This window comes from Rhincodon typus, chromosome 6 (genome assembly GCF_021869965.1).
Source record: "Rhincodon typus isolate 14 chromosome 6, sRhiTyp1.1, whole genome shotgun sequence".
NCBI classification, from domain to species: domain Eukaryota; kingdom Metazoa; phylum Chordata; class Chondrichthyes; order Orectolobiformes; family Rhincodontidae; genus Rhincodon; species Rhincodon typus.
Genome location: NC_063337.1, coordinates 102,307,438 through 102,325,596, shown reverse-complemented (window position 1 = coordinate 102,325,596; position 18,159 = coordinate 102,307,438). Strand labels below are relative to the sequence as shown.

General features: G+C 39.9%; 2 protein-coding genes across 6 annotated transcripts in view; one reads left to right on the top strand and one right to left on the bottom strand.

Annotated features, from left to right (window-relative positions):
- Positions 1–18,159, bottom strand: part of LOC109924438 (ETS-related transcription factor Elf-1) — a 279,416-nt gene that overhangs the window by 74,385 nt on the left and 186,872 nt on the right. The gene's annotated exons all lie outside the window — the stretch shown is intronic.
- sugt1 (SGT1 homolog, MIS12 kinetochore complex assembly cochaperone) overlaps positions 1–18,159 on the top strand; it is a 67,272-nt gene that overhangs the window by 39,515 nt on the left and 9,598 nt on the right. The window contains exon 11 of the mRNA XM_048597841.1: positions 16,738–16,822. Coding sequence (XP_048453798.1) covers positions 16,738–16,822 — 85 coding nt within the window. The remainder of the gene's footprint in view (positions 1–16,737; positions 16,823–18,159) is intronic.

Genomic DNA, 18,159 nt, shown 5'->3' with positions numbered 1-18,159 from the left:
GGACCCTCCCTGATTCCACTGATTCCTGAAAGATCACCAGCAATGCCTCGCAATCTCCTCAGCCATTTCCTTCAGAATTCTAAGGTGTAGTCCACCTGGTCCAGGTGATTTTATTTACCTTTCGACCTATCAACTTATCCACCACCTCCTTAGTGATAGCCACTAACACTCACCTCTGCCCGCTGACACTCTTCACATTCTGGTATGTTGTTGATGACTGACTGTGAAAACTGAATCGAAGTACATATTTAGTTCCTCCTCCATTTTTGTTCCCCATTACTACTTCTCTGGCTTCATCTTCCAGTGGCCCACTGTCCACTCTTCCCTGTCTTATCTTATGATAGCTAAATAAAACTCATGCAGTCATCTTTTATATTACCAGCTATTTCCCCCATTATTTCTTTTTTTTTTGGTTATCCTGTGCTGGTTTTTAAAGTCTTCCCAATTCTGATTTTCCACTACCTTCACCACATCATACGCTTTTTGTTTGATTTTTATCCTGTTCATTACTTGGCTTGTCAGCCATGGTTGCCCCATTCTCCCCTTAGTGGGCTGCTGCTTCCCTGGAACTTCTGCTGTGCCTCTTGAATTACCTCAGAAATTCTGCCAGTCTTTCCTGCTAGGCATCCCTTCCAATCAACTCTGGCTAGCTCCTCCCTCATGTCTTTGTAATTACCTTTAATACACTGTAATACAGTTACACCTGATTCCAGCTTCTCTGTCAAACTGCAGGATGAATTCTTTCACATCATGGTTACTATCCCCTCACGGTTCCTCCTACTTAAACTCCCTAAATAAGTCTGCCTCATTATTCATCACCAAATCCAGAATTGTTTGTTGCCTGGTGGCATCCACCAGAAGTGGCTCCAAAAAGCATCTCTGACATTCCAAACATTCTTTTTCTTGAGATCAGCTACCAAGCTGCTTAACCTGGTCCACCTGCATATTGAAGTCCCCCTAATTCCTGTAATAGTGCCTTTCTTGCATGCCTTTTCTATCTCCTGATTTATTTTCTGTCCCATATCCTGACTACTGCTAAGAAGCCACCAGGATCTATCTTTCTTTGCAGTTCCTCAACTCTATCCGCATGGATTCTGCACTTTCAGATTCTATATAACTGTTTGGTATCATTTAAATTATGTTTTTTTACTAACAAGGCAACTGTGCCTGTCTGCCTGTCCTGTTGAGGGGACGTGTATTCTCGGGTATAAAGTTGCCAGCCCTGATCCCCTTCAGCTACGTCTGTGCGGTACCCTTGGCTTCATACCTCCCAGTTTCAGTCTGTGCTACAAGCCTGTTTATCTTGTTTTGTATTCTGCATGCATTTAAGTACAATGCCCTCAGTCCTGCATTGACTGCACCCACCCACCTTCCCCACCCCCCCACCACCCCGGGCAATAGTTGTCCTCTTATCTGCTCTTCCTGAGGTTAGATTTCTGACCCTTGCCATTCTCTGTTCTATTACTTGTTCTGGAAACTTTAATAACCTCTGCTGAACCTTCCCTCTCCCTTTAGTCTTTTCCATAATTTATGTACTAGTTACGCAATTCACCAGAACTCAGGTTGTAGAATGATTCAGGAGGAGCCAATCCAATTGGGACAGCTGGAAAAGTTCAGCAGGATCACCGGACCCGAAATGTTAACTCTGATTTCTCTTCACAGATGCTGCCAGACCTGCTGAACTTTTTCAACAATCTGTATTTGTGTTTCTGATTTACAGAGCCTGCAGTTTTTCTGGTTTTTGATTGGTACAGCTCTGTCCTTCCCCAGTACTGGTACCAGTGTCCCAGGAGTTAGAATCCATTTCTTCCACAGCAATCTTTGAGCCATATGTTCACCTCTTTAACCTTGTTGACCTTGTGCCAATTTGCTTATGGCTAGGGTAATAATCCAGAGATGAATACTTTTTTGATTCTGCTTTTTAATTTGGACCCTAGCGGCTCATATTGCCTCATTCCTCGTTCCTCGTTCCTCTTTCCTCTTTCGACGTATGTCATTAGTACTTGCGTGAACCAGGACAACTGAAACTTCCCTTCTCACTCCAAGTTCTTCTGCAGCCGGATGAGATATCCTCAACCCGGACATCAGGCAGGCATGACAGCCTTCGAATCTCTCGATCCTGGCCACAGGAAAGTGTCTATTCCCCTGGCTATACTATCCCTGATTACAAGTACATTTCTCTTGTCTTCCCTCTCTTGAATGGCTTCTTGTGCCACTGTGCTATGATCAATTCCCTACAACCCCCACTTTGGTCCACACATGAAGCAAAAATCTTAAACCTGTTAGACAAGCTCAAGGGCTGAAGCTCTTTCAAAGCTACCTCCTGGATTCCACTACTTCCCTCGCTTGTAGCCACACCCTCCTTCCCCTGACCACTGACTGAGGTTGAGGTCGTTAACTAAGGGGTGTGCATGCCTCCTGAAACAGCACCCCAGGTAGCACTCTCTATCCCTGATGTGTCGCAGTGTTTGAAACTCAGGCTGTAGCTCATCAGCTCTGAGCATGCGTTCCTTAAGCAACATAATACTTGCTATAGATGTGGCCATTATGAACCGCAGGTGGTGTCTCACCAGCTTCCATATCATCTAGTAACAACAAATAGCCTGGCCTGACATCTCTATTTTACTTAATTGGTTCTTAATTTGATTTTTTTTAAAAAATTAAACTGGTCTTTTAGTTTGTAGCTTGTAAATATTTCCCCTACTAACTTCAATCTGAAAGTAGCCTCTAATAGATTGGTTAGTGATAGCTACTAATTTAACAATGAACTTGCGGTTTACCTGTGATGTCACACTTTGTTGGTGGGCTTTGATTTATCTTGTTAAAACAAACCTTACAAACAATGAACCTGTAAAAGTAAGCAAAAAATCCCACTTAACCACTGCACTGAATTCCCACATTGCCTCCAAATTCCCTGAACTATACATTCACTTGGACCGTGTCTCACTCGGTATGACCTCTTCTTCCTGCCTGTGTGAAGTTTACTGATCCACTTATTAGAAAATTCCTGGCACAGTGTAAATGTAAAACAACAAAACAGGAAGTGCTGTAACTACTCGGATTTAAGCAAGAGCTCCTTAGGATGATGTTCTAAGCCCAGCTGTCATCAGCTACTTCATCAGACACCTTCCCATTATAATGAAGTCAGAAATGGGAAATGTTCCCTGGTAATCATGCAATATTTAGCACTACTAGTGACTCCTCAATACTTAAGCAGACCATATTCAAATGCAGCAAAACTTGGACAACATCCAGGCAAGTGACAAGTAAGATTTTTGCCTGGCACTTGTGGCACAATGACTACCTCCAATAAAAGTGATTTAACCTTACCCCTTGATATCCTTCAACATCACCATGCTTGAATTGCCCACAATCAATATCTTGGCTTTATCATTGACCAGAAACTGAACCGGACTAGCCATTTAAGTACTGAGGCTACAAGAGCAGGTCAGAAGCTGGGAACCCAGACTCACTGCCTTTCCGCTATCTACAAGGAGCAAAATGAAAGGTGTTGGAAACCTCCCCACTTGGCTGATGAGTGAAGCTCCAACAGAACTCTAAGCCTAATGCCATTCATTGACATTGCCCATCTGAAAGATGTGCTGCGAGAAATTCATTGAGGCTCCTTGGGCAGCACCTTCAGATACTAAAGTCTAGGAGGGCAAGGGCAGTAGATATGTGGGAGCGCCACAACCTGCAAGCTCCTCTCCAAGCCACTTGCCGTCCTGATTTGGAAATGCATCGCCATTCCTTCGCTGTCGCTGAGTCAGACTCGCTTAATAACAGCATTGTGTCCAAATGAAAAGACAGCAGTGGTTCAAAAGGCAGCTCCACCAAGACCTTGAGGGCATTTAGTGATGAGCAATAAATGTTGAGCTGGCAAGCAAATCCCACATCCCTGAATGAAAAAGGCACAATGACAGGAAAAAATGTTGGTTGGGGCGGGGAGGAGAAGCAGCAAAGTGGTAGGTTGTGAAGATTTATGATTTATTATAATTTGTGTTCGAGAACTTTGTTCTAGGTGGATGAAAAGTTTAATTTTTAGTCCTGTAACTATCTTAGCTTATTTAAGATCCAAGTCATTTTGAATATTGAGTCCAAACAGAAGTCATGCAATTTCAGCAAAAAGAACCTAAGCTGATCTCGAGATGATTAAGATATTTGTTGACTAACTTGTATAACCTCTAGAGAAATGATGGACATTTGAGATGGTGGAGGAGGTGAGAAGAAGCAAGCTCATTCCAAAAGAAAAGGCCTTTGAAAGCATAGCTACTGCTGTCAGCAGTGTCAAAGCAGCCATGTATGGAAAGAAGTTCAGACTTGCTTAGAAGTAGAAGGCTGCGCAGGTGTCTGAGAGGAAGACATCCTAAAAACTCTTAAAGATATCAATTAGGAAACCCGTGTTTTGTAATGCGATCTGAAATCAGTTTGTTTCAAGTATCTTGAGAGACATTAACTAAAGATTGCATCAAGTTGCAGAAATGTTCCAAAAGTAATACCAGTTACTCTTAACAGCTGAACGAGAAGCTTTAGTGTGGTGCTAGGTGTGATCCTTCACTGAAATTTGTCTGTAAGGGTATTGTTAGACTAAGTGTTGAATAATTGTTCATGATGTTTATAATGCGACTATTGCAACAATTCTTCTTGAGTGATATAGTGAGATGAGGAGAAATGATTTTACTCAGAATTGTTGGAGTCTGGAATGTGGATTCATTTGATGTTTCAAAAGAGAATTGGGTATAGATTTGAAAGTGATGAATTTAGAGGACTATGTGGATAGGGCTGGAAAATAGGGCTACCTGGATAGCTCTTTCGGAAGCTGGCACAGACATAATGGTTTGAATGGTCTCCTATGCAGTAAAATTCTATGGTTCTAGTTTGTTTAATTTTTGTGTAATAAGTGTTTATCTTCTGTTAAAAGTACATTGGCAGCCTCTTGTAAATACATGTACTGACTGATCTCTGTGGCGAATGAAAAGAGAAATAAAACTTCTGGTCCGTCAAGGCAAATTTCACTCTGCGGGCACATCTAACCTGTTCAGTATTACCATTAGTTTGGACCATAAATGTGTCTGCATTTTACCATTTTTTGGACTTGGTCTTTCCTCTCTCTTCCTTACTTGCATAAAACCAATTGCATTTAAGTATTTCCACCCCTGATGAAAGGTCATTGAAAAGGAACGTTAATGCTTCTGGTCATAGATGTTGCCTGACCAGATTAATTCCAGCATTTGCTATTCTTGTTTAAGATTTCCAGCATCTGTTACATTTATATAAGTATAGAGAGCATTTGCTGTCTAGAAATTGATCTTTCAGGTGGTGGGAAATTGTGTACATTGATCAGTGCTATCTAATCATCACACCAAGAATGAGGGTTCAAAATTGAGACAGTTTGGCAAGATAATTAGCAAGTTCAGAGTAAAAATCCTTTTTGAAACACTTTTTTACTCTTTGATTTTTCTATAAATTTTTGCAAATTTGTGGTTTGTTCCAAAATAGAATCATGATGAAATATATTTTCAAAATCAAAATTTTCACTGGCTGAAGTTTGTTTAGCCGTCTTAAAAAAAAAACTTGACTTATAAGGAAGTGTCTCCCTGTTATGCATGCTCTGTTTAAGTTGGATTTTGCAGAAGTTCATATAAATGAATACATTGGATGATAGCTAAGTAAAAAGAATTATTCTTGACACTTGTACTGCTCTGTGAATGATTAGACTGCAGAGCAAGAGCGAGAGCTCAAGGTTGTTCGCATTTGGTATGTCAGATTGAGATTTTGTGTAAAGCAACTTCTTTGCCTGCTGGTTGCATGTCCAAAGGCAGCTTACACAAAGGCTTATCTGTTCAAAGGTCTAAATGGTTCCCTAGGTTAGGCTGGCAAGTACCATTGACAAATCTTAACATGAAGTATTTATGCACACAATGCAGATTAAAGTATACCAAGGTCACTATAATCTTGATTAAATTGAAAATCTAGTTTTGTTTAAATGCGTTTTTCCTTTTTATTGGGTAATGTTAGGTTGCAAATTCATGTTGAATAAAGGAGTGTAGTGTTCTGTTCCTAATTGATTTCTCCTCCCCACCCTTTTGATTTCATTCTCCTGCACAATAGGGGCTGCATAAAGATACAAAACCACGTTTTATTCATTTGTTTTATTTGGTACTCTCTCCTTGCCTAAAGGCATGATAACTAAAACAGAAACACTTGGGCTCAGTTTGCCTCGTAATCTGTTACGAAGAAGTCTGAAAAGTGGTATAAATTGCCTCTCATCTCCCAATCTATCATAAAGGAGTGGTTAAATAAAATCCTTGCACTCACTCTAAAATCAACAAGTAACAATTTATTTAACTAACAGTGAACAAATTAACAGAATTATAACAAATCAAATAATTCCCCCTTAACTACTAACTAACCCTGAGTAAAACATTGTTCTAATGGTGTGCTGTTCCAATAGAAAGAAGTGCCACTTATAAAAACCAAATTAATAAAAAAAAAATCAAAGCTTAATCTCTTGAAATTACAGCCAGGATACATCTTCTGGAATGTTCTGTGCCTTCTTTGCTGATCTTCAGTCAGGAACATCTTTCTCCTTTGAATTCTTGTGTCAGAAATACTAAGAATTTCGCTATACCTTTTAAATGATGGTAATTCTGAGAGCTGGTGATTTTCTCTTTAGAGCTGCTGGTTGTTAAGTCTAATAGATGGCAGTTCTCACACTGATTTTCAGATGTCCTCTTCTTTTATCCTCTTGATGACCTATTAATTTCTTAGAATAGGACTGATCCTAGGTTGTCGAAACCATCAGAATCAAATTTAATTGGTTTTCAGTTTCTAAGTGCCTTGTTCAAATTAATTAGCTGATTTTCAAACCTGAACAACAAAACAAAAACCACTGCCCGGGTTGTTAACCACACAGCCTTTTGATAGTGTTTCAATTTCAGGAGCTCTCTGTGCACCTGCTTACTTTTTATATCTCCAAACCTGAAAAGCACACCATCATTTAAAGGGACCGTGCACCCCGCCCCCCCCACCCCTCCAAATCATTTTACAAACATTAAATTCTGCCTTCCAATCCATAAATACTCTATCCAACTTTGCAACAATTAGTTGTATAGCTGTTCTTCACAAACAAGATTAGACTGAATTTTGAGTTAGCTTGATATGTACAGGCCTTCGTTGGATGCTTACCCATGTTCCTTTACAGAATCCACAAACTTACAAATCTGACTTTTTTTCCAGATCTGCCTTGAGCCCCAGCTTTATTGACGGTTGTTTCATCCATATAGTCATTTCAGCTGAGATCAAATGACACAGCACAGAATGGGAATTGTTTATTCACCTTTTGATGTAAATAGTTCTCTTGCCAGTTGATTTTATCACAGATCCTGAAGATACCTGTGTTCTGGAAAAAAATACTATTTTTCATCAAAACGTTATTCCTTATTCCTCAAACTTGTGCAGTTCACCAGGGCTCAGCATTATCTGTTGTCTCAACAAAGTGGTTACTGTTAATATGTGAATTTTGGCAACAGATAGCAAGCAGTCATGTTACAGGTGACATTGCCCCTGAATCTAAGTTGGCCCACACTTGGGCATTATTTGGTTCCCCCAAAGTTTAAAGCTAATAGCCTTGTTTGCAACATGTACAGTATGCTAAATAATTCACCTGGAGGACTGTTTGATAACTGGATGTTGGGAATGGAGAGGAGGTGTGGGGCAGATGTTGCCCTTCCTGCACTTGCATGGAAAAGTGCAGTGAAAATTGGGAAGATATTGGAACTGATGGAAGAGTGAACCAGGATGCCACAAGCAGAATGATAACCATCAGGATGTTGAATGGTGCTGTGGAAACTGCAAAGGGTAATCCATTGAATGTGGAGACTTCTTTTGTTTGGTTGATGAAAGATGAGGATGAGGGACACCCTACTGTGGGTCTGAGGTGGGGAGTAGGAGTAGGGGCAGGGGCGGGGGGGTACGGGGACATGGCGAAGAACAGAAGTGCCGGAACCAGAATGGATATAGTTGATGACCCTTTCTATTTTGGAAGTCAGCATAGCCAGCACAGATGCAATGGATATAAATTGGAGACTGAGAAATTGAGAATATGAAATTGTCCTTGGGTTATGGACCAGGCCAAACCCACTGCATATATAAGGAGATAGCCTAGACCCTACTTTTACCTATCTTAAAGACAAGTGAAAGGTGCTGTGCTCCAGATCAAATTTGATTCGTCACAGTATTCGGCTTTATGCAAAGTGCAGTTTATTTCTACCTCCAGTTAAAATACAAACAAATAGAAGGAGCAAGTAGCATAACTTAAACTCTGTTGGAAAATTTAAGAGGTGAATAGATTTTTTTAAACTAATAAACAGCTGTTCCAATATGATAACATCGCATAAATATACCCTTGGCAAAGGCAAAGTCAGTACAACAGATTGTCTCGCATGCAATTCTGGCAGCAGAAAGAGAACCCAAGCTTTTAGCTGGAACAGATGTAGCAGTTTCCACAACCAGTTTCAAAATCCCAGCAACTCCTGAAAGCTAAACTGAACCTGTTTCTGTGGCAGCCTGACTCCACCCATTGCTTCTCTTCTAACTTTTCATGATTTAAAAATCACCAAGGCCTCTCAACCAATAACTTGATTGGCGTGGAGGAGATGTCTCAGTATCTGTGGCTCAAAACCCCTCTACAAAATCAAAAACAGGACAAAATACACCTCTAAAAGGTGTCACACTTATAGCAAGTAATATGTGAAGAAGGAAGATGTTGGTTGACGTCAAAAGTTGATAAAAAGAATTGGATAAGGGGGTACTTGTGATGGATCATATGAAGTCAGAGAGGAAATTGGAAGCAAAGGTGATGAAATTTTGTCATTCATTCAAGATCTGGGAGGGGACCTGGGTGGAATTGATAATATAAAGAAAGATAGGTACTGTCTTGTTATTTGAAAGAACGAAGTGAAGTCAAAAGTGGGTGATGCTGGTTACAGATAAGCTGCTGTTCAAAGCAGCAGTGGAAATCCCTGAGGCTGTCTGGTGAAAGATTGTTATGGGCGACCTCCATCCTGTCTTCCAGCCGTATCAGAACTTGAAATGTATATCAATGAAATCCCATCTCTTTCTTCTAAAGGCCAGTAAGTACAAGCTAGTCAAACCAATCTCTCCTCATAGGACAAACCTGTCATTCTAAGAATCAGTCTGGTGAACCATCGCTATGCTGCTGCTATAAACTTGTTTATCCTTCCTTGGGTAAGGACACCAAAACTGCATACAATATTTCAGGTGTGCTTTCATCAAAGCCCTGTGCAGCTGCAACAAGACATTTGCTTCTGTACTCTGTAGCCAGGTTGAAGAGTCCCAAAGACTGTGTTGTCCTCCTAGTGCCTGGGTTCAGAATATCTCATCTGGGTTGGAAATACAACCTGTATTAATAAGAGGTGATTTCAGGAAATTCTTGCCAATAGAATAATTGCAATCATAACTTGTGATCCCTGTCAAGAAGACTCCAGATCATGTATGTTTCAATCAAGTTGTCTCTTTCAATTCTAAACTCCAGTGGATACAATCTATCCTTTACGATCTTTCCTCAGAACTTACCCATTCTAGTTATTAGTCTCAAACTTTCTCTGAACTGCTTCCAATGTATTTAAATCCTTCATTAGTGGTTCTGAGGTAGGGAGTTCCTCAGGGTAGTGACTGAAGGCCAGCCATCTTCATTTGCCTCACCAGTGGTATTCTTGTGTCGTAAGGTCAGAAGTGGAGATGTTCGCTGATTATTGCACATTGTTCAGCACCATTTGCAACACCTCAAATATGAAACAGTATGCCCAAATGAAGCAAGATCTGGACAATATCCAAGTTTGGGCTGACAGGTGGAAAAAAACCCTGGTCACAAAAGAAAGAACTGTGGATGCTGTATATCAGAAACAGAAACAGAAATTGCTGGAAAAGCTCAGCAGGTCTGGCAACAACAATGAAGAGAAATCAGTGTTAATGTTTCCGGTCTGGTGACCCTCAGAACTGCAACTTCTGTTTTTATTTCTGGTCACACAAATGTCAGGCAATGATCCTATCTAACAAGTGAGAATCTAACCATTGACCCTAGATGTTCAAGGGTATTACCATTGCTGAAACTCCCTCCATTAACATCTAGGCGTTCACCATTGTTGAAAACTGAACTGGACTAGCCATATAACTACAGGCTACAAGAACAAGTCAGAGGCGACAAATCCTGTAATGAGTAATTTTCTTCTGACTTGCAAAGCCTGTCCACCAACTATAAGGCACAAGTCAAGATGGACTACTCTCCACTTGCCTGGATAAGTGCAGCTGCAGCAACAATCATGAAGCTCGACGCCGTCTAAACACAGCAGCCCACTCATTTGGCATCACATCCTGTCCCTTCTTCAGAGATGCTTAGTAGCAGCAATAAGTACCAGGTACAAGATGTCCTCGAATCTTGCAAGGTTCTTTAGAACATAACTAGGAGTAGGCAGTTCAGTCCCTTGACCCTGCTCTGCCATTTGATATGATTATGGCTGATCTCATCTCGGCTTCAACTCCCCTTTCCTACCATATTGCACAATTAATAGCAAAGGCAGCACAGCGTAAGAGTAGATAAGCAACCCCACAATGAGCAGATCAAAGTTCCGCTAAATTTGAAATTAGTAGTAGAAGCTCCCTAAAGATGCTCAGTAATACTGGTGGCTAGGACAAATGCACAGTACAGGGTTAAACTATTTTTAATCTTATCACAAATACCAGTTTGACACACACTTCCTGTGACATCCACACATACCTTGTGTCCAGTGCGCACTCACTACAGGTCACATCCGTATTGCTGAATGCTTATGTTCCAGTGTTAAATGTTAAACTGTTCCAGTATAGCTATAATACTGGCATCTACAAAATGATGTAGAAAATTGCCCAGTTAATTTCCCTTGATTGTAGAACTGCAAATGAAGTTGTTCTGACTGCACAAGTTCACCCTTACATAGTTACTCAAATAACAAGGCAGTCATGTCTGCAGGCAACAAAACCAGCACAACATCAAGCTCTGGGCTGACATGGAACAAATGTTTCTTGTCAGTTAAGTGCGAGGTAAAAAAAGTCTCTGAAGAAATATAAATGTGCGTAAGAGTTACATGAAGATACATTTACTGAATTGTTTTCTTTTTAAAGTAGCAATCAGTGTTTGATTACCATGTAAGTGTTGCTGCTGTCATATGAATTCACATGAAGTAATTATTAGTGAGGTAATTTGAGGGTGGTTTCTCTTCCAAACTACATGCTAAAATCCGCAGAAATAATGGGATAGAAACCAAAGTGCACTCCAAGAACTAACTTTGTGATTCTTCTGCATTAGAATGTGTCCCATTTCAGCAATAGCGATCGCTCCCCCAACATTGGGAATCAGTATGGTCCGGGCATTGCTTGTATAGAAATAGGTGGGGGAAATATAGGACAACCATGCCTGCTTCAAAGATAGTGTTTATGCTGGTTTTTTTTTTTTTTAAATGTTGGAGCTTGTACACTGTGCATACCATTTACTTTTACATCTTTTCCAAAAAGATACTGACATACATGCAGGATCCTTTGCAAACTTAAATTCATCCAGATGAATTTTCAGAATGTTGTCTGAGCTGTGTTATGAGCAGTGAAGATCATTGTGACAGTGAGCATGCTGCCAGCAGAGATTGGATGCAGGATGTTACTGTGATGTGGTATACATTGCATGTTTTTCACACCAAAAATCTATCAAAATAAAAATCCATTTCTACCTTAACAGGTCAATGCCAGGTGCTGAATGTCTTATCAAATCAACAATATATGTTTGAAACTCGGGGTTGAATGAAATCCTAGTGAATTGACTAGTTTGTAAGTGCATGCAACATTATTTTAAAGTAAGAACCACCACATACCAAATGAAAGGGCAAATTAATGCATTCATCTTTGTTCATATACCATTAAAGGTTAGCCCAGATCTCAAAATCAAAAATTTTGTCTGAATAGTAGGTTTCCTGAAAATCCAACCTGTATCATTAAGAGATGATTTTAGGAAATTCTTGCCAACAGAATAATTGTAATGATAACTGGTTGAATTAACTTCGGTATTGAGTTGTCAAATGAACAAAAGAAATTTAATTTATCTTGGTGAAATTTCTTCTATTCCTCTATCATGATGGTCCAACTTGTGAAAACTTTGAAGATGTATACAGTGTTGTATTGTTTAATTCAACAGTTTAAAAGATGTGCAGGGGCTAAATTGCTTGTAGTGTTCATATATGTGCAGGTTAGGTGGATTGGCCATGGGAAATGTGGGATTAAGGGGATAGGGTAGGGGCTGGGACTGGGTAGGATGCTCTTTGCAGGGTCGGCATGGACTCAATAGGCCAAATGGCTGCCTTTCGCACCGTCAGGGTTCTGTGGCTCAGTGGTTAGCACCGCTGCTTCACAGCGTCAGGGACCTGGGTTCAGATCCACCCTTGGGTGACTGCCTGTGTGGAGTTTGCACATTCTCCCCGTGTCTGCGTGGGTTTCTTCTGGGTGCTGTGGTTTACTCCCACGGTTCAAAGATGTGCAGGTTAGGTGGATCAGCCATGCTAAATTGCTCAGTGTCCAGAGATATCTAGGTTAGGTGGATTAGACGTGGGAATTGCAGGGTTACAGGGATGGCGGGGAGGCGGGTGGTGATTCTGGGTGGGATGCTCTTCGGAATGGGCTTGTTTCCACACTGTAGGGATACTATGAAATGAGATCTATATGTCAGTGATCGTTTTCTCCTCTTCTAGTTACTGATGCTAAACCTTTATTGGTGCCAAATACTTCAAAAAAAGTATTGGATGTGAAGCATTAGTACAATTGAAAGGGTCTTATTCATGAAACATAGCAATTGGCAGAAATAAACAATCAGGAGTGTTCGTTTGCACAGATCCAAAGATGTTATCAGAATTAACATTCCACAGTGACCAGTTTTCCTGTTTCTGGGTTTGGCTTTGATTATTTGGTACTGGCAGCTAGTACTTATATTTCTTTGGCTTCAAGGTGCACCCTCAAGATTTATTTAATTTATCATAAGACTAACACTTACTTGGGATATAGTTGGAGTGAATGCTGGGTTGTTGGGTGTCATGTTTCCAAAGTCTCGTCTCTTCTCCGGCCATTAATGAGGACAGAAATTATTTCATGGGGTATCCTTACCTGGAACACTCGATACCTCACACTGTGTATCTGCTACATCTGTACAATTCTGTTTGATGTGAGGAAGTCATGGTCGTTCTTCAGTTGTAGTTGAGGTCAGAAATAAGATGACACCAGGTTACAGTCCAATAGGTTTATTTGAAATCGCATTTGGGGTTGCATAACTATTTAGCATGAGGGAGTCTCGATTTGGTGGAGCAATTTGTCTGGTTAATTCCAATAATGAACAAGACTCCCTCATGCTAAGTAGTTACATGGTTTCAAATAAACCTGTTGGACTATAACCTGATGCCGTCTGATTTCTGACCTTGTCCACCCCAATCCAACACTGGCACCTTCACATCAGTTGTAGTTGAGGAATGTATTTTACTGTCAATAACTGGTTGGTGGTGGCGTCCTTTCATGTTGGGAAGTTTTTACATGATGACATAAATTTGTGAACTTGATTACCAAGGTTAGATCACGTGGAATCCAGAGAGAGTTAGTCATCTGGATACAAAGTTACCTTGAAGGTAGGAGTTAGAGGGTGATAGTGGAGGGTTGTTTTTCAGAGTGGAGGCCTGTGAGCAGTGGTGTGCAGCAAGGAATGGTGCTGGGTCCACTGCTGTTTGTCATTTACATAAATGATTTGGATGTGAATATAGGAGCAATGGTTAGCAAGTTTGCTGAAGACAGCAAAATTGGTGGTGTGGTGGACAGTGAAGAAGGTTATTTCTGTGCAATGGGACCTTGATCAGATGGGTCAATGGGCCAATGGGCTGAGGAGTGGCAGATGGAGTATAACTTGGATAAATGTGAGGTGTTATATTTGGTAAGGCATATCAGGGCAGGACTTATACAGTTAATGGTAGGACCCTGAGGAGTGTTGCTGAATAAAGGCACCTCGGGGTGCATGTTTGTAGTTCTTTGAAAAAATGGAGTCACAGGTAGACAGGGTGGTGAAGAAGGCATTTGGTACACTTTTATTGGGAAGTGCATTGAGTATAAGAGTTGGTTAGGACATTGGTTAGACCACTTTTGGAATACTGTTTTCATTCCTAGTCTCCCCGCTATACGAAAGCTGTTGTGAAATTTGAAGGGTGCAGAAATGATTTGCAAGAATGTTGCCGGGGTTGACTGATTTGAGCTATAGGGAGAGGCTGAATAGGCTGGGGCTATTTTCCCTGGAGTGTTAGAAGTTGAGGAGTGACCTTAGAGGTTTGTATAATTAGAGGGGTACGGATAGGCTGAATAGCCAAGGTCTTTTTCCCAGGCTAGGGGAGTCCAAAGCCAGAGAGTATAGGTTTAGGTGAGAAGGGAAGGATATAAAAAGGACCTAAAGGACAACTTTTTCACATAGATGGTGGTGTATATATGGAATGAGCTGTCAGATGAACTGTTGCAGGCTGATACAAGTACAACATTTAAAAGGCATGTGGATGGGTACATGAATAGGAATGATTTAGAGGGATATGAGCCAAATGCTGGCAAATGACACCAGATTAATTTAGGATATTTGGTCGACATGGATGCGTTGGACCGAAGAGTCTGTTTCCATGCTGTGCAATTGTGACTCTGCCTCTAAATACTTCCTATACTGTGGTTTCAGTTAGACAGAAAAGTGAGTTCTGGATGAGTCTCATCTAAATTTAATACTTACCAGAAATAATTCATCTAAATAACTCCAGTCATGACTTTAAAGATGCAAACTTTGAAACCGTCTGCTTCGCAGCAAGCTTAATGGAATTGGGAAGTTAAATCTTGTTAACTGGCGAGGCAAAAACTATTCACTCAAAGAAATGCTAAGTACTGTTCATGCTGGAGATCTGAAATAAACACAAAGTGCTGAATCATTGGACATAAAATGTTAATGCTTTTTGTCTTTGTGGATGCTACCAGACCTGAGTTTCTCCAGCGCTTACTGCTTTTTGGCCAAAATTATTGGTCATTTCTACACCATATAAATTTAGATTTAATCACTTGACCCCATCTATGTCAAGTTGTAAGCAAAGTTATGCTTAGTAATGCAATAATTTACATAAGATGATTTTAACATACAATTTGGCTGCCAACGGACTCACTGGGCAAACTTCCTACCCAACAGGAGCACTGGATAAAATTTGAAACAAGAATAACTGGCACAGGGATAGCCAAGAAATAGCTAACTCTGCAAAAGTTTAAGACTTAGCTAGGTTCTAGAGAGTGTAAATTTGTTCTTGATTTAAATAGCAAACCTATGTGTTGATTATGAAAACTCCAAATTGATAATGGGCAGCTTCTTGGCTGGGACAAATGGGACAAATTTTACAAATTCATGCCCCTTATTTGGAATAGTTGCTGTCAGGGATATCAGAATTTCAGAAACTAAATCAAAAACCCAGAGGACTGGAAGCATCTGTGGACGAAAGCAGAGTTCTGAAGATGGGTCATTGGACCCGAAACATTAACACTGCCTTCTCTCCAGAGATGCTGCCAAACCTGCTGAGTATTTCCAGCAGTTTGTTTGCTTCTGATTTTCAGTATCTGCAGTTGTTTTGTTTTTTAAATGTCAGAAATTCGGATGTGTTGAACTCTACAGTTTCATCCCTAAAGTAAATGTGAACTTTTTCTATCAGACAGTTGTAATACCAAAATTTCAATTGGCAACTTGTATTTCACGGAAACAATTGCCTTAGTTGATCATTTTGATTAACCCAGGCAATTATATGTTCTTTCGGGAAAGAGCCTCAACCAGACACAGTTTAACAATGTGTGACATTACTTCTTGCTAGTATTAAACCCAGCAGGGGAGAGTATTCATTGTTTCTTAAGGAAAGATCTATTTGTAAACTGAATAGTATACTTGCTCATACTTTAGGTTCTAATCTTGAATTGTCAATGCATGGTGGTATGGGCTATGACACCAGTGCTCAAGCTGACCTGAGATGACTGAGACTGTCGAATCCATTATAAAATTGTTCTGGTTTCTCTGCTATTTAGAAAGGAAGGAATGGTTACTTTCTGTCTTGTTTTTTGGTTGATGTTCAATTTGCAGTTACTGATTTCTTTCCAGAAGTGCTGCCCCTTTTTTTAAAACTTGTATTAATAATTTAAGATTGCACCTCCTTGGATCTCAGATTAATACTTTCAGTTGTTCCACTGAAAACAGTAAAGTATCAGTCCAGAGATGTGCAGGTTAGGTAGATTGGCCAAGCTAAATTTTCCCATTGTGTCCAGGGTTGTGTAGACGAGGTGGATTAGCCATGGTAAATGTGGGGTTACGCGGATAGGGTGGGGGGGGGTTGTGTCTGGGTGGGATGCTATTTAGAGGGCTGGTGCGACTCAGTGGGATGAATGACCTGTATCTGCACTGTAGGGATTCTATGATCATCATAGCATTGCATTTGAAAGACAACTTCTTGCAACGACATGACAGTGACTGATTTTCCCCAGTGCATATGAGAGTTATTCTACATATGGAGTTTGTACTTCAATTATGAAGTGCCAGTCCAAACTTAAACAAATTATCAAACCTAAGTATTGGTTGTATTAAGAAAAAATGAATTATTTGTTTTGTAGATTGAAATAAAGCTGAAGAAAACTGAAGCCATTCGTTGGGAAAAGCTGGAAGGCTTTGTCCCAGATGTAAAGCATTTTGTGCCAGGTAAGAGTTGGCTGAATTAGTTTTGTGCTGTACTTTTTAAACATATATGATCAATTCTTCCACTGAGGAAGGACATCAGGTTATTATATTTTCAGTGCCCTCCTAAGAATAAGAAAATATCAGTAACGTACCTCCAATAACCTATTTCAATTCTTCCTAATTTGAAAACTCTACTTAACAACAACTTTTTTTTATATTATTCTCCAGAAACAATAGTTGGGAAATTACAACTTGACCTTTGTTTCTAATTGATCTTTTTGATTTACTTTGAATTGCAATAGAATTTATTTCAGATCAATCTGTGTGCTTCTTTCCGTTCTTAAATTATATAACTTACTAGCCAGGAGGTCAGTGGTTCTTATTCATTCACCCTCTATAATTAGGTCATTGTTGTCAAAGAAAATTGCCTGATGGTGATATCTTTTGTTGTACAAGTATGTACCATATGCAGTAAAGTGCTCTCATACATTCTCCTCTCTTGCAATGCTGTTCATGCTATGGATTCTAACTTTATTTCTTTCTGTTGTTATGGTCCCTATGTATTGTTGGAGACTTCTTACCAATTAAAGAAAAATTCAGACATCCACTAATGAGCTGAAATCAATTATTCCAATATTTTACATTTTAAGCTAAAACAGAATTTAGGTGTATAAAAGTTAATTTACTACTTGACACATCATCATGTTAAAAACAAATATCCCTTCCCCCCCCAAGTTTTCCTTTACATGTGTTTTAAAAAAAAAACTTGAAAGTTCATTCACCTTCCTGAGACCAAACCATAGTAATGCCATGGGCCTCCAGAGTTCACTTCATTTTCTCCTCCGTGTTCCAGCTACTCCGAGGTCTGAAATTTCATGTGTTTCTTTCCATTAGCTCTTGATAATCCTCCAAACTTAGAAATGAAAGCGTTCTTCTCAAGCCTGAAGACTTCCCGGATCAAATAAAGCTTGGATTATGCAATAAGTCTGACTACTTTTGTCATAAGACAACCATCTTTCACTGTGAAGAGCACTGTAGATTTAATCTAACAGTTTCAAGCTAGACAAATCTCCCAGATTCATTCCTCCTCACTTAATCCAAACTGAGCTCGAACCCCATCTATGTTCCAAAGAGTGAATGATCAAATTAGTATTTTCTCTAAATGCAGGCGTGACTAATGTTTCTTTTAGTTTCTCAACTGAGTGAGCTGTGACAAGGCTATTTTCAAAAACGTAAGATTTGTCTTCAACACAACTTTTTGATTCTGTAACCCATATGAATAATTTATGTCCCTAATAGAATGTTACTGTTTCTCCAGATGCACAGCAAGGCACTCCCTTGTTGACCAGCTGTTTTAA